Source organism: Mustela putorius, unplaced genomic scaffold, assembly GCF_011764305.1.
Source record: "Mustela putorius furo isolate JIRA1106 unplaced genomic scaffold, ASM1176430v1.1 tig00000242_pilon_pilon_pilon, whole genome shotgun sequence".
Classification (NCBI taxonomy): domain Eukaryota; kingdom Metazoa; phylum Chordata; class Mammalia; order Carnivora; family Mustelidae; genus Mustela; species Mustela putorius.
In genome coordinates this window covers 1,099,051-1,113,900 of record NW_025421325.1, presented here as the reverse complement: position 1 = coordinate 1,113,900, position 14,850 = coordinate 1,099,051, and the positions used below count along the sequence as shown (strand labels likewise).

The following is a 14,850-nucleotide window of genomic DNA, read 5'->3' as shown; positions in this document are numbered from 1 at the left end:
CTGCTCCCCCAGCTCATGCATGTTTTTGCTCTCCTGCTCTCTCTCTCTCTCTCAAATAAATAAATGCCATCTTATTTAATGAATTAATTTTAAAATGGCGAGGATTAGCAAGTAAGGAACCATTACAGAAAAAAGACTTTTCATCCCAAGACCAAAACTCTACACTAAAAATCATAGAGAACTAAAATAAAATAAAGACCGTGGGGATATTTTTTTTTACCTTTATTCATTCAGAATGCAATTCTAGACCAATCAACAACCAAGAGAAAACCCTTAAGCTTTTAAGTGGCGTTAACAGGCTGAATAATATAACAGTATAGCTTCCCATATGTACAAGCAAGAAGTCGATTTCCATTCTCATGAGATCTCTTCCTAAACATTTGCATTTCCTTCCCATCCAAAAAATGCATTAACATGATCATGTTTATATAGCTAGTCGGCACGAGACGAATGACAATTTATACTGAACTACTGAAATCGTGTGGTATAGTGCCCACCACTCCATGCTGTAGCCCTTGACCTTTTCAGCGGCATTCACTATGTGGCATCGTCGCCAATGACAATGAAAGCACTTCATTAATTTTGAAAAGCTAGAGTTACTCAGAAAGTTTCCGTATCGTAAATAACACATGGAATATTGCATTTAAGTCTAAAATAGCAAGATCGCGTAAACATTTGCTACAGTCCTCCTTGTAATATATGTAGGAAAATGAATGCTATATGAGAAGAAACAGATCAAGTTCTTATATTTTCACCTAAAAGTCTAGTTATTTAGTTTAAGTAGTGTCTATTAATACTGAAATGATTACAAAATAAATCAGTGTTAAATACTGCACAAAATCTAAAAGAAAATGGTCACGTTACATCATACTATATTGTAGAGATAATGATTAAAAGCAGCTAGTTAGAAGCCTCTTTTAAAAATTTAAAGTTTCTGACATCATTTTCCACCATTCCATCAATTCTTCCTTCTCCTCTTCTTTCCTTTGAGAAAATGACTCCAGTTCAAAATCAACCTAAAAGAGGAAATCAAGAATATATTGTTACCAAACTGCATGTGTATTTTTAAAAGCTGAAGTTTTAAAAATGAGCACAGTTCTAGAGCTTATAGAATAAGCTCAGGATAGCCACCTAAATTAAAGTATATCCTACAAATCTCTTGTGATAAACAAGATACTTTCAGAAAGGGGAAAAAAAAAACAATCAAAAGCCATTATGTTTGAAATGTGCTTTGATCTTACAGTCTTGTAGGATTATTTAAAAGCAGATTATTCAAAAGCCGCTTATTTAAAGGCAATCTTTAACCTGAATAAGAAGATGTAATTTATAATTAATTTTTTCCCTTTGAGTATTCACTGAACGTCCCTAAACCTTGAATTTTCTCCTAAGAACTGGGGAAAGATGGCAGAATGTAGTTCAGTGTCCTGGTGTCCCAAACCATAGGTACTGCTTTCCAGAATCTTGAATCTGCTAAGGAAACTGACAGAGACATACACATCTCCAAACCACCAGAGAGGCCAGTGGCGCAGGAACTCAACTCTGTGCAAACTGCAAGTTCTCAGCAGGTCTATGAAAATCCACAGACTTCAGCATAAAAGGCTATTCAAAACCTGTACTTCCCAACCTCAGTCCTCCTCAGTCCCTCTAGATACCCCTGCTTTCATTGCAAATAGAAGTAAGGTTCCTTGATCTGGCCACTAAGTCCCTGGTTATTTAGGAATATAACACTCACTACCTTCTTCAAGCAACACTGGCCAGAAAGGCTAAGATCCACATAACTGAACATTTAACAATCTGTTTCTGGGGCTACTTTTTCCCAGGTTTCACTTGCCCAAAATTATCTCTTGATTTTAATACATATACAGCCTAATGTACATAGACACGCAATGAAAACCAAAGCACCAGGTAACAACTAAGATATTCTATTTGTGAAGCCAAGTACTTATAGTCCAAACTTTGGCTGTATGCACAAAAATGCAATAAACTCCTCTTAAGTAAACCTTTCAATTGGAAATCCTGCCAGCCATTCCCTGGTTGCAAAAATGTAATGCAAAGATTGCAGAATGCCCTAGAACCCTGCCAAGAGGAATTCTGGTCTCACCACCACCACCTTCCCAGCAAAATAAGTAACACCAACTTAAATAAGATGTACTTTTTGATAGCTTTTAGCAGAGGGTCTCTCTCATAATACATACTTATTACATATTTGGTTAATGCCTAAGATCACCTGACAGACATAATTATTTTTTCCAAATGCTTACTGAGTATTATACTGGATTCTAGAAATAAAAAGATAAATCGAACAGAAATCTCATTTTCTAAATTTCTAAAATGAGATTTTAGATGGACATCAATGCGTCAAATAAAAAGTTTGATTTTGTTAAGTTGCATTTGATTTTCTTGTGGAGGTCTTCAAAAAAACTGAGAAATAATAAGGGAGCTTTGCACTAAGTAGCATAAAATCAAGCAAGGAGCCCTTGGTCACCTGCCTTTGCTTGGCCACGATTTTCTCATCTGTTAAATGGAGGTTAATAGTGGTACGTACCTCACAGGGTCATTATGAAGACTAAACATACATCATTTGAATATGTGTGACACACACGGAGAGCTCAATAAATCTTAGCCATTACAATCTCTTACCCCAACAGCAGGGCTATAAGGAACTGCTACTTTCTTTGTTATTGCCAGATACCCCGGAGCAGAGGCTGTGAGTTTATAGTTCCCAGGAACAAGCAATCTCCAGTAATCACCATCCTTCGCTGTAGGGAAACAAAATATCCACTCACATAATTATGCCATTTTAGGAATACCCACTATACCTCAGTTCAACTTCTCTGATTCCCTGTTTTTAAAATACATGTTTACAGAATTTGATAAAATGCCATTGAAATGAATGTTACACTCTCTTAGAGAAATACATACTTTTTTTTTTAATATTTTTTACTTATTCATTTGAAAGAGACAGAGCAAGCAAGAGAACAAGCAAGGGGAAGGGCTGGAGGGAAAAGCAGACTCCCCACTGAGCAGGGCGCCCCATGTGGAAATCATGACCTGAGCTGAAGGCAGATGCTTAACTGACTGAGTTATCCAGGTGCCCCTAGAGGAAGTAATTTCTAATGACAATTTTACAGATATTAATGTCAAATTTTCAATAAATCTTCGAAGACAATGGATTCTCATAATCATGTCAGGAGTGACACAGTTCAAAAAGATAAATAAAGCCCCCAATCCTGGAATCAGAGCATCTGGTGCTGTGTTTCGAGTCTGGCCAAGCATCTTGCCGTGATCTCCTGATGGACTGAAGCTAATCAGTGTGTCACAAAGTGTGACCCAAGACAGCCTCATCCAAAACCAGGCACTTGCTAGAAATTTCTATTTCTGAAGATTCAGAATATGTTGGTCTAGAGTGCTGGTGTGGAGGGACCTCATTTTCAACAAGTTCCCTGGAGAATTCTTTTTTTTTTTTCCCCCCCCTGGAGAATTCTTAAGCAAAGGCAGGGGTCATACTCTTTCTCACCCTACATGTCCACAGCTCCCTCCTCATCTCGTTAGGATCCCTGGCCACTCCTACATCATCAGTCTCACACATGTGCCTTCAACCCATCACCTGCTTTTCCCTCTTGGTTATCCATGCCTGACAAGCCACCAGCCCTGGCTCATTTCCAGAGCTGCACCTGCTCCCATGGAGCTGGAGGAAACACAACACCATGCTCCTCGGTCTCTGACGCATATACACCGACATAACCGAGGGCACAGAACCACTCTGTATCCCTTCTCGTCCCTTCTTCCCTGGTCCTTCCACACTCTCATCTTCCTAGACCAGTGAAGATCAATCACCTAGGAAACTGGTCAAGTGCAAATTCTAATTCACTAGCCCTGGGGTGAGGCCTGAGATTCTGCATTCCTAACCAGCTCCAAGACTGTGCTGACTTCAGGGGCCGGTCAGGGCCACACTTTGAGTAGCAAGGACTTAGCAGACATTTCACACTTTCTGCTTCTTCCTAACACCCCTGACATATCCTCTTCATCCTCCCTCTCAGTTGATGCTTTCCATCTTATTTCACTGTGAAAATAAAACCAGAAAAAGAAAAGCCCCTGTGACCATCTCTTCCAATCTTCCTCTGACTCCCACATCTCCTTTCAACTGGGGCGTCACTGATCACGCCTTGCTTTTGTCTGAAGAGATCTGTCAGTACTCTCTATCTCTAATGTCTCTCCTGTTCTCTCTTAGACCCTCCAAGGAGGCTCCCACTGTCCCACGGAAACAGATTCTGTCGGGATCCTCCCTGCTGGTTCATTCACAAGGGTCATCTTTCTTGGCACTCCCAATCACTCCCTCCTTCTTGAAACCCTTCTGGGTTTCCAGGACAATTCATTTCATTCTTTCACTACCTTGGGCTCCATTCCCCCTTCCTACCCTGCCTTCAAAAAGACGGAGCGTCTCCTCAGATTTCATGCCTTCCTGCCTGTGTGTATTTCCCATGTTAGAGTTCCATAAAATGCCTGAGTCATGGAATGCAGAGAAAATCGTATCTCTCTGGCACTCAGGGTAACAGACAGAAGAGGCTCCCTTTGGCCAGAGATGATGGATGCCTGGGTGCCTTCTCCAAGCTCCCCCGAGGGCTAAGTGGGCAATGTCTTGGCACAAATTCTAGTATAGTGGTTGGCAAGATGTGCTGGCACTTAGGGGGGTGTTGATAAATATTTGTTGAACAGATAAATAAATGGAGCTTTAGATAGGCAAATGTTAAGGATTTTTTTAGATACCCAAGTCATAAATGAGGAGGTCAAGAAAGAGGTTATGGTATAGAGTGATTTGGGAAATAAGGTAAATGCTCATTAATTATAAGGTATAAAAACATGCCAATAGTTCCTCCCTAAAAACATATTGTTGTTGTTGAAAAGGCCCCAACAAATGACAGGTAAACTAGAACGAGCTGCATAAATGTTGATTAACAGGGGCAGGCAGGTTTGCCAGGAAAATATATCCTCGTCCCCAAACAGGGAAAACGGAAATGGGGCTTTGAACTCAGAAATAACTAATATCCACCTCCACGCTGTTCACACCTGGTTTAACCCTGAGAAAGTCTGGATTTTTTGTACAGATTAAATGAAGAAAACAGGAGAGAAATCCTAGACACGTCCTGATACACTGGCATTGTTCTTTCCTATCCTTCCCACTCTCTCCCGAGGTCCTCCAATTAACAGCCTGTCAGCACCTCAGAGGCATCAGAAAGGCGCTGATACTTCAGCTCCAGCCAGTTCATTTGCCTTTGCCTCAAGAGCTACACAGACTCTCCAGTGGAGGCTTCCCAGGGGCAGCTCCAGGCCAAGACAGCGAGGAAAGGGCGCCACCTGCTGCATGCCAAGTTCTAAGCCAGCAACCGTCCTAGTAACTGACTGACTGTGCTCCCACAAAGGAAATGTAACTTATCAAAGCGGGCAGAGGGCGGAGGTAAAGAGACACTAGTCATTCGATTGTTTTGTTTAGAACAAGGTAGGAACTGTAACTAGGATAACAAGTAATCACGCTCTGTGTGTTACACTAGAGCCTCCAGATCATGGCAGAGAACACCCACCGGATGTAACATCATGGTCAATTCCCTCCACGGAGATAGTGGCGTTGGCAATCGGGTTCCCTTGAAGGTCTCGGACAAAACCTTTAACTCCTCGGTGTATCTGTGAAGATCAAGAACAAGCAAAAAAAAATCAAATTTAAAATGCTCTAAGAACACGTTTCATGCCAAGAATCTCCTTCTTTTCGAGCAAAAGACTGTAGATCCTCAGTATTTAAGGATCAAAATATGCTCAAAAGGCTGCTCAATTTTTTTTTTTTTAAACATCCTCTACACTGTTCTTTCTCAAGTGGACAAATGAGAAGTAATCCCCTGAAAACTGACATCTTATTCTGTCAGATAAAGACAATGAAGTAACTTCCAAACCACCAAAATAAAACAAAAGTCTGTCCTAAGCAGTTCTGGTCGTTGGCAGATTTCATGACTTTCTCCCTCTTACACTGGGTCACCTGTGTATAGGGGTATGGCCCCCGCCAGCTAGCAAGAATTACATTACAGCCTTTTTAGCACTTGTTCATGTTGAGGAAAAAGATAGATTGTGATTACTCTTGTAGTGAACCCATTAACAATATTCTTTTGGCTGAAAATAAGTGACCTGAAAGATCTGTGGACTTTAAAACTGATGACTGGGTTTAGAAAGGAAACGGAAGAATAACGCCCCTCCATTAAGCCACAGTCGACAACTACAGTGCAAACTACAAAAGCAGCTTTTTCCTTCATTTTTAAACAGAATTCAACTAAGTCAGTATGTTTCAAGTAAGAGAGAGTCACTTCAGGTCCCCGAGAAAGTGCTGCTTCTGGAAACACCAAAGGGTGATACACTAAGCTTAATTAATTAACAGAAGTTGCCCAGATTCCCAAAGGCTCAGCTCGCTCCTCACTCCATCTAGCCCTAGAAAGTGAATTTGCTTTTGCTACTGAGGACACTGGAATATTTCCCACAGAAGGTAGAATAAGTCTCAGGCCTGCCTTTGTCATCAGAGAATAAATCTGGCAGCAGTACAATGTTTTATCAAACAGATGTCCTGGATTATCAATCAGCAAATCTTTTTGCATTTGCTATTAGTTTTAAAGATACAGAATCTCTACAACTCTACAAAAATAACATGTACTTCCTTCCTCTAAAGGCACTTTGGGGATCAGAAAAATTTTAGAGAAAAGGAAGAGCGATACACATAGAAAAAAATGCAAACCTTAAATTTCTTAATATGAGGGCTCTTCAAAGAAATTTAGAAAGCTTGCAAACAAACCATTATTTACCCACATGTACTTTATGCTCATTGAGGCACCATAATCTGGATATTGTCAATATTATAAACCTTAGAGAGATGAAAGTTTTAAATTTCCTTACCATTCAAAAATAAGTCAAACAATCACTTCAAAAACATATATAGTTCGCCTGCATTGGGCAAAAATATACCCAGTTAATATTCATGACTTTACTTTTTTTCTGCCTCTGCAACCCAAGACTTAGAGTATGCCATTTAAGAAATAGTGAAATAGGGGCGCCTGGGTGGCTCAGTGGGTTAAAGCCTCTGCCTTCAGCTCAGGTCATGATCTCAGGGTTTTGGGATCAAGCCCCACATCGGGCTCTCTGCTCAGCAGGGAGCCGACTTCTCCCTCTCTCTCTGCCTACTTGTGATCTCTCTCTGTCAAATAAATAAATAAAGTCTTTAAAAAAAAATAGTGAAATAAGTAGATATCTATCTCTGATACGACAATTTTGAAGGAAATTTCTCTGAAAAATTACACAGTAGTAATAAATCTCAGTGAAAGTGTTACAGACTTTCACAACTCCACATGAATGCAGATCAGAAAATGCTGTCATTTTATGGCTTTTGCAAAGGAAATCACAGAAGTTCAAATTTCACTCATGCCTGAAGAAACTATTTACTACCATTGTCCCTCCTATAATGCTCTCTCCTCAGATTCCAGGACCTCAACCAACCAAGCCTGGAAAAAAAAAAAAAAAAAAAATCCAGAGATTCTCCATTGTCACCAGAACTGTTCATACCAGTAACCTTTAAGCCCTCCCCCAAAGAGCTTGCTGAAATGGACTTACTCTGGGATCCTACCATGCAAGCAGTGGGGTTCACTGATGGGAAAGGAAACTCATTTTTAACAAGAACCTAGGTGATTCTGATGCCAGTGCCCACGAAGCATTCTTTGAGAATTTCTTTGGGAATTCTGAGAACTAGACCGTGGCAAAGCTACTGAGTGAGAGGCTCTCCACCACAGCAAACTATTTATCCTAATTAACTTTGCAATTCCAGCTCCTGCAAACATCCCTTTAAAGCCCTGCAAGAGATTTCTTTTCAACCAATTACAGAATTAGACCTCCTAATCACCTATTTTCCATGAATTCTAAACTAGTCCACACTTAGACTTTAGGTCCAGGTGTTCAGTTACTATACCCCACTGTACTCTGTCCCATCATCAATAAAATAATTTCAACACAGAACTTCTGGCAGTCTTCACTGACCTGTCATCAGCCGTTGATACCCTAAACTCAGTGTTCTATGAAGCAAGCTGGAGGAGCCCATTGTAAATATCACTGTCACCGCCTCTCCACAGCTCGTACCATAACATTGAGGTTACTATCACGGTGGATCCTATGGGTCTTTGGACAAATCAAATTCTGATTCCAAGTGGCATAAAACAGGATGGTATGACCTGTTCCCTCTTCTTTCCAGCTTATGTCTATATAAATTGATGAGTTGATACATGCCTACTTACCACCATAAATATAACACATATTCTTCTCTTTCCTGATGGTACATATTTGTGGGGTTTGTTCTGTCTAGAATTTTTTCTTAAGAACTAAGGCTCAAGCAGCAGCTGAACCTGTTGTTTTAACTGATGAGCAGGACCAGGTTATGGACCCAGCGCGCTGCCATGGCTCTTTGTAACTGACCTTTATTTGAGCAGTTATCATGCTCTCACGTGATTCAGTTCTGACATTTCTGAACTCACTGATAATCAGACTTCTATCCCCAGCACTTCACAGCATGCCTAAGACACTAGAGTAGCTGAATAAATTTTTGTGGAAAGAACTATGTAAATAGAATGAAAAGCACTGCGTTAAGTAGGCATTATTTGACATCTAAGAGGAGGAGGACACACCAAATAGCCCCGTCTTACCTTTTCTCTACCCCAAAAATATAATTACAGCTCTCCTCGAAGGAGAAACTATTCAGGGGTTCTTATCAAGGTTGTTCTAGGGTCAAAATGGCTAATTATTTTTACCTTTTGCTGTTGAAAATGCCTTTTTTATATTAACATGCAGAGGATTCCACTGATTGAAAACATCCTGTGTCATGAGTAATTTTTAATCTTTGTAATTAGCGCATCAATTCCATGAGAATCACTTTTAGTGAGGTATTCTATGGATATCTGACACGTGTAAAAGAACACTTAAGCTGATTTTACATCTTTTTAAATGCATCAGTTTCCTACGTACATGTTGTCCACATATATATGCAAATAGCTTCATGTTTATTTAACATAATTTGTTCATATCAAATTAGTTTTTAAATTAGTCTGGACCATCTGCTGGCATGTGAAACTGACATCACTCTACCTAGCTTTGGGTGTAAATAGCCACATACAGAATGGAGTTTGAAGACCATCAAGGCACTGCAGGCAAGGATCAGAGTCTTTGGGTCTTCTTCCCCACCGAGGCCCCCAGAGCCCATGTCCACATAGTATAGAAGTGTGGGGTTGGCAGGGTATCAGTAGGTAAGGTATCTTACTCCCTCAGGCAGTGAGATTCCCCTCAAAATTCTGTATAGACCGTACTGGAATGGCTCCATTAAGTGCTTCTCTAGAACAGATATGGGACTGTGTCATCAGAGGCAATATGGCATGGTGATTCTGGAAGGACACAGCCTGGATTTAAACTGTGCCTGAGTGACTTCAGGCAAGCTGTTTGACTTGTCTGTGTCTCTGATCCCTCATTTTTAATTCAGGGATGATGATGATGATGATGAAGATACAACTTCCCTTATGAGGTTGTTGTGAAGATTAAATGTGTTTATGATCACATGTAAGGCATTCAGAACAATGCCTGGGAAACAGTAAATGCCCAGGAAAGGTAAGCTATAGTTATTATGATTACCTCAGATACTGCTGAGTCGAGGGTGAAACAAGTGGGGCACGTTAGGGCACAGAAATTAAGAAGGCACTCACACTCGGGTACAGATCCTATACCTGCATGCCCCTGAGAGTAAGTGCCTCCCTCGGTTTTGGATCCTCGATGCTTCACTTACCTCACCCTTGTCCTGATCCTGTCTGGGATGCCTGACAGGCCCAAGACAATCAGGGTGGAGGAGGGTCCTAAGACTGCCTGGCTTAGAGCAATATGAATGAACACAGGGTGTCACCTCACTTTACCACAAATCTCAGTTTAGTCGGTTCTCAGTGAATATCATGAGGCACAAAACCTATGACAAATGAAAGCCTGTTTGGACCACTGTTGACATGTTTTCCAAATGTAGCAGCCTCATTCTGAGTCAGATGGACTCCCCTGACTCTTGAGATGGGCTCAGTATGCCTGGATTAAATGCTCTTAGATCTCCCATTTTATGCTGGAGACAGTGTTTACCTGCTCGAGGTAGCTAACAAGGGAGTTTTTGTTATCCTCCCAGTAGCTCTTCAGAGTGTCTTCAGGTGGAAACTTTTCACAGCTAAGCTCCACGGTGATCTCGAAACAGTTGCTGCTGAGGTAATTGAAGTCTTGCATTCCTGCCAAGGTACCAAATGGAAAGTCAGAATTTACATGTGGAGACGAAAACCCTACACAAACCGTTCTGCTGAATTGGGAGCCAAGCAAAAAATACACCAACCGCTGCATTTTAAGTAGTCTGTGGGAAACCACAAGGAAAATCACCTACCATAAGGGACATAACAACAGAACTGGGAGGCTGTTATTGCTTTAGAGCAGAAATTCTCTTGGGTTCTTAAGCAATCACTTAGCTGAATGCATTGCGGCTGCTGGGTGCTAAAGCAGGCATCAACAGTGTTCCGCGTTGCTGGAATTGTCTTCAAAGAAGATAATTGGGAACAATGGCATCAAAATGACAGAAGAGGAGTTTTCTACCATCTTCCTCGAAAAAGACCCAATTTTGACAATCACGCATGGGACAGAGCGCCTTTGTGGAAAGCCAGGAGTCCAGAGCAAAAATTCCAGCACACCATTGGAAGAAAAAAATCAGAGACCAGATGCACTTAAGAAAGTAAGAGTAATGGTTTTGCCTTCCTTGCATCACCCCTTCCCTAAGGTGGTACAGCTCAGTGACAACAGAGATCTTTTTGGTCCATGATTTCTCTCAGGAGGCAAAGTGGGAACATGTGAGTGAGTTTACTGGACACAGCTTCTTTCTCACCCCATCCAGAAAACTTAAGTATGCTATATGACTGGGGGCAGGGAATGGCTAGGAGAACAGTAGGCAAGACTTTCAAAATGTATCAAAGGAATGTGGATCTTACTAACCTTGTCAGAGAATCCATCAGAAAGCCTACCCATGAGCCACTGGGGACACCTTGCCAGCAGACCCCTCAACTGGCCCACAGGCACCCCTAAGGTTCTACACACCCCATCCACACACCCCGCCCTGTAGCAAGCTCCCCCTGCATGCCACTGATGGTAGCAACAGTGAGTCTTTGCAGATGACTGATGAGCACTCACAGAAAGCTGGCCCAACACTGCATGGCTGAGAGAAAGGACACAAATTTGAGCATTTAGCACTGCCCTAGGGAAAGCAAAGAGGAGGCTATCAGCAATTGGCCTGACTTTGCAGGATCAAAAGAAGGCATACAATTTTAAGAATATTCCCCTTAAAGTAAGGAGGAGGCATATCATAGAAAAGGTCTGGGAAAGCCTTGGAATTCCTAACAGGACTAAGAGAAGTTATCATTCTACCAAAGCCAGCCGGTAAAGAAAGGAGGTGGCTCCTTCTTCAGATGGGAAGGAGGCAACAGAAACCTTCAAGGAACATGAAAAATCAAGGAAACATGACACCACCAAAGGAACACAATCATTTTCCAGTAACCAAACCTGAAGAAATGGAGATCTATGACTTTCCTAGTAAAAAATTTGAAATAGTTGTTTAAGGAAGCTCAATGACCTACAATAAAAAACACAATTCACGAAATCAGGGAAATTACATATGAGCAAAATGAGAAGTTTAACAGAAAGATAGAAATCATAACAAGAACCAAACAGAAGTTCAAGAGCTAAAATAACAATAACAACAATTACAAAGAATTAAAAGGGGTAAAATGCAGTAGGAAGCATTAATAGCAGACTGGATCAAGCAGAAAAAAAAAAAAATCAGGAGGCAGAAACAGGTCATCTGAAATTACCCAGTAATAGGAAAACAAAGAAAAAGGAATGAAAAAGAGTGAAGAAAGCCTACATGACTATGGGATACCATTAAGAAAACAATCTATACATCACTAAAGTCCCAGAAGAAGAGAGAGAGAGAAGAGGCAGAAAGTAAATATCAAGAAATAATGGCTGAGAACCTCTTAAATTTAGGAAGAAATTTGGACATCCAAGTTCAAAGGTCACCCAAAAATTTCAATTCAAAAAGATCTTCTCCAGGACGTATTAGAAAAAAGTAATCAAAAAAATCAAAGACAAAAAAGATAATTTTAAAAGGAGCTAACAGGGGGGGTGGGGGGAGCTTATAACTTACAAAAGAACCACCCCCACCCCCACACATGAGGCTATCAGGAGATTTCTCAGTAGTAACCTCATAGGCCAGGGAGGGAGTGGGATGATATATTCAAAGTGAAAGAAAAAAACTGCCAACCAAGAAAACTTTACTCAGCAAAGTTGTCCTTCAGATATAAGGCAATAAAGACTTTCTCAAACAAAAGCTGAAGGATCTCATTACCATTAGAACTGTCTTACAAGAAATGCTGCGAAGTGTTTTTTTGTTTTTTTTTTTTTTTTAAGATTTTTATTTATTTGCTTGACAGACAGAAATCACAAGCAGGCAGAGAGGCAGGCAGAGAGAGAGAGGGAAGCAGGCTCCCTGCTGAGCAGAGAGCCTGATGCGGGGCTCGATCCCAGGACCCTGGAATCATGACCTGAGCCAAAGGCAGAGGCTTTAACCCACTGAGCCACCCAGGCACCCTGAAAAGTGTTCCTGAAGCTGAAATGAAATAATTCTAATTTTTAACATGGAAACATATAAAAAAATGCAACACACTGGTAAAAATAGGTATAGAGTTAAATCCAAAATACTCTAACACTGTGTTATGGTAGTCTTAGTCACTTAACTCTAGTATGAAAATTAAAGGACAGAAGTATTAAAAATAACTATAGCCACAATAATTTATTAATGAATATATAACATAAAAGAATGTAAACTGTGACATCAAAAACACATTATTGGTGGGGCATGGTATAAAATGTCTTTTTGTAAATGATCAAAATTAAATTATTGTCAGCTTAAAATGGACTGTTATGTCTATAGGATGTAAGTTTCATGCTAACCACAAAGCAAAAACTTAATACTTCACAAAAGACAAATGTATAAGAACTAAAGCACATCACTAAGGAAAATGATCAATTCACAAAGAAGGTCAGAAAGAGAGGAAGAAAGGAACAAGGGAACTACGAAAACAGAAAACAATAAGATGGTATTAATATGTCTTTTAAATGTTAATGGTTTAAATTCTCCATTAAGACATAGAGTATCTGAACAGATTTAAAAACAGGAAAGAAAAAAAAAAAAAAGGATCGAACTATATGGTGCCTACCAGAGCCTCAGAGCCTCACATCATCTTCAAGGACAAGGAAAGCTTAGAGTGAAGGAATGGAAAAAGATATTCCATGCAAGAGGAAACCTAAAAAGAGTAGGGGTAGCTATACTTTTATCAGACAAATACACTTTAGACAAAAAGCTCTAACAAGAGACAAAAAACAGTCATTATAAAATGATAGAAGGGTAAATTTCTCAAAGGACATAACTCTTAAAAATTATATATGCATTCAACACTGGAGCATCTAAATATATTAAGCCAAATATACTAACAGACCTGAAGGGAAAAATAAACAACAATGCAATAATAATAGAAGACTTAATTATCCTAGTTTCAACAATGGATAGATTATCCAGTCAAAACTCAATAAATAAAAACTGCCCTTGAACTATATGTTAGACCAAATGTACCTAACAGACATATATGGAACATTCCACCCAACAGCAGAATTACACATTCTTCTCAAACCCACATGGAATATTATGCAGGATATATTCACAATTCTGTAGAAAATTAAAACAACAGACCTCTGAACAACCAATGGGTCAAAAAGGAAATCAAAGGGTGAGTGCTGTGAAGTGTGTAAACCTGGCGATTCACAGACCTGTACCCCTGGGGATAAAAATACATGTTTATAAAAAAAAAAATTTAAAATTAATTAATTAATTAATTTTAAAAAAAGGAAATCAAAGGAAAACCAAAATCATGAAACAAACAAAAATAGAAACACGGCATAACAAAATTTACAGGATGCAGTAAAAGCAGCTCTAAAAGGAAAGTTTATTATAATAAATGCCTGCATTAAGAAAAAAGAAAGATCTTGAATAAACAATCTAACTTGATACATCAAAGAGCTAGAAAAAGAAGAACAAACTAAGTCCAAAGTTAGCAAAAAGAAGGAAATAAGAAAGATCAGAGCGGATACAAATGAAATACAGACAAGAAAAACAAAAGGAAAGATCAACAAATCTAACAGCTGGTTTTTTTGTTTTTTTTTTTTAAGGTAAGCAAAGCTCACAAACATTTAACTAGAGTAAGAATTAAGAGAGTGAAAACTCAAAAAATAATCAGAAATGGAAGAGGAGACATTACTACAACTGATATGACAGAAATACAAAGGATCCTAAGAGACTACTATAAATGATTATAGAAAAACAGCTGGATAACCTAGAAGAAACAGATAAATTTCTAGAGACATACAGCCCACCAAGACTGAATTATAAATTATGAAGAAATGGAAAATCTGAAACAGATCAGTTACTAGTAAGAAAACTGAACCAGCAATCAAAAACTTCCCAAAAAAGAAAAGCCCAAAACAATATGGTTTCACTGGTGAATTCTACCAAACATTTAAAGAAGAATTAACACCAATCCTTCTAAAACTCTTCCTAAAAATTGAAGAGAAGGAAACACTCCCAAACTCATTTTACAGGCCAGCATCACCCTGATACCAAAGCCAGAAAAGGACATTACAAAAAAGAAAACTACAGGCCAATATTCC

General features: G+C 39.5%; 1 protein-coding gene across 2 annotated transcripts in view; it reads right to left on the bottom strand.

Annotated features, from left to right (window-relative positions):
- Positions 1–207: 207 nt before the first annotated feature.
- CPE (carboxypeptidase E) overlaps positions 208–14,850 on the bottom strand; it is a 108,837-nt gene continuing 94,194 nt past the window's right edge. For both annotated transcript variants that reach the window (XM_045078286.1, XM_004779541.3), the window contains exons 6-9: positions 10,180–10,319; positions 5,580–5,679; positions 2,641–2,759; positions 208–1,016 (exon numbers count right to left, since the gene is read on the bottom strand). In XM_045078286.1, coding sequence (XP_044934221.1) covers positions 918–1,016; positions 2,641–2,759; positions 5,580–5,679; positions 10,180–10,319 — 458 coding nt within the window. In that variant the 3' untranslated portion in view covers positions 208–917. The remainder of the gene's footprint in view (positions 1,017–2,640; positions 2,760–5,579; positions 5,680–10,179; positions 10,320–14,850) is intronic.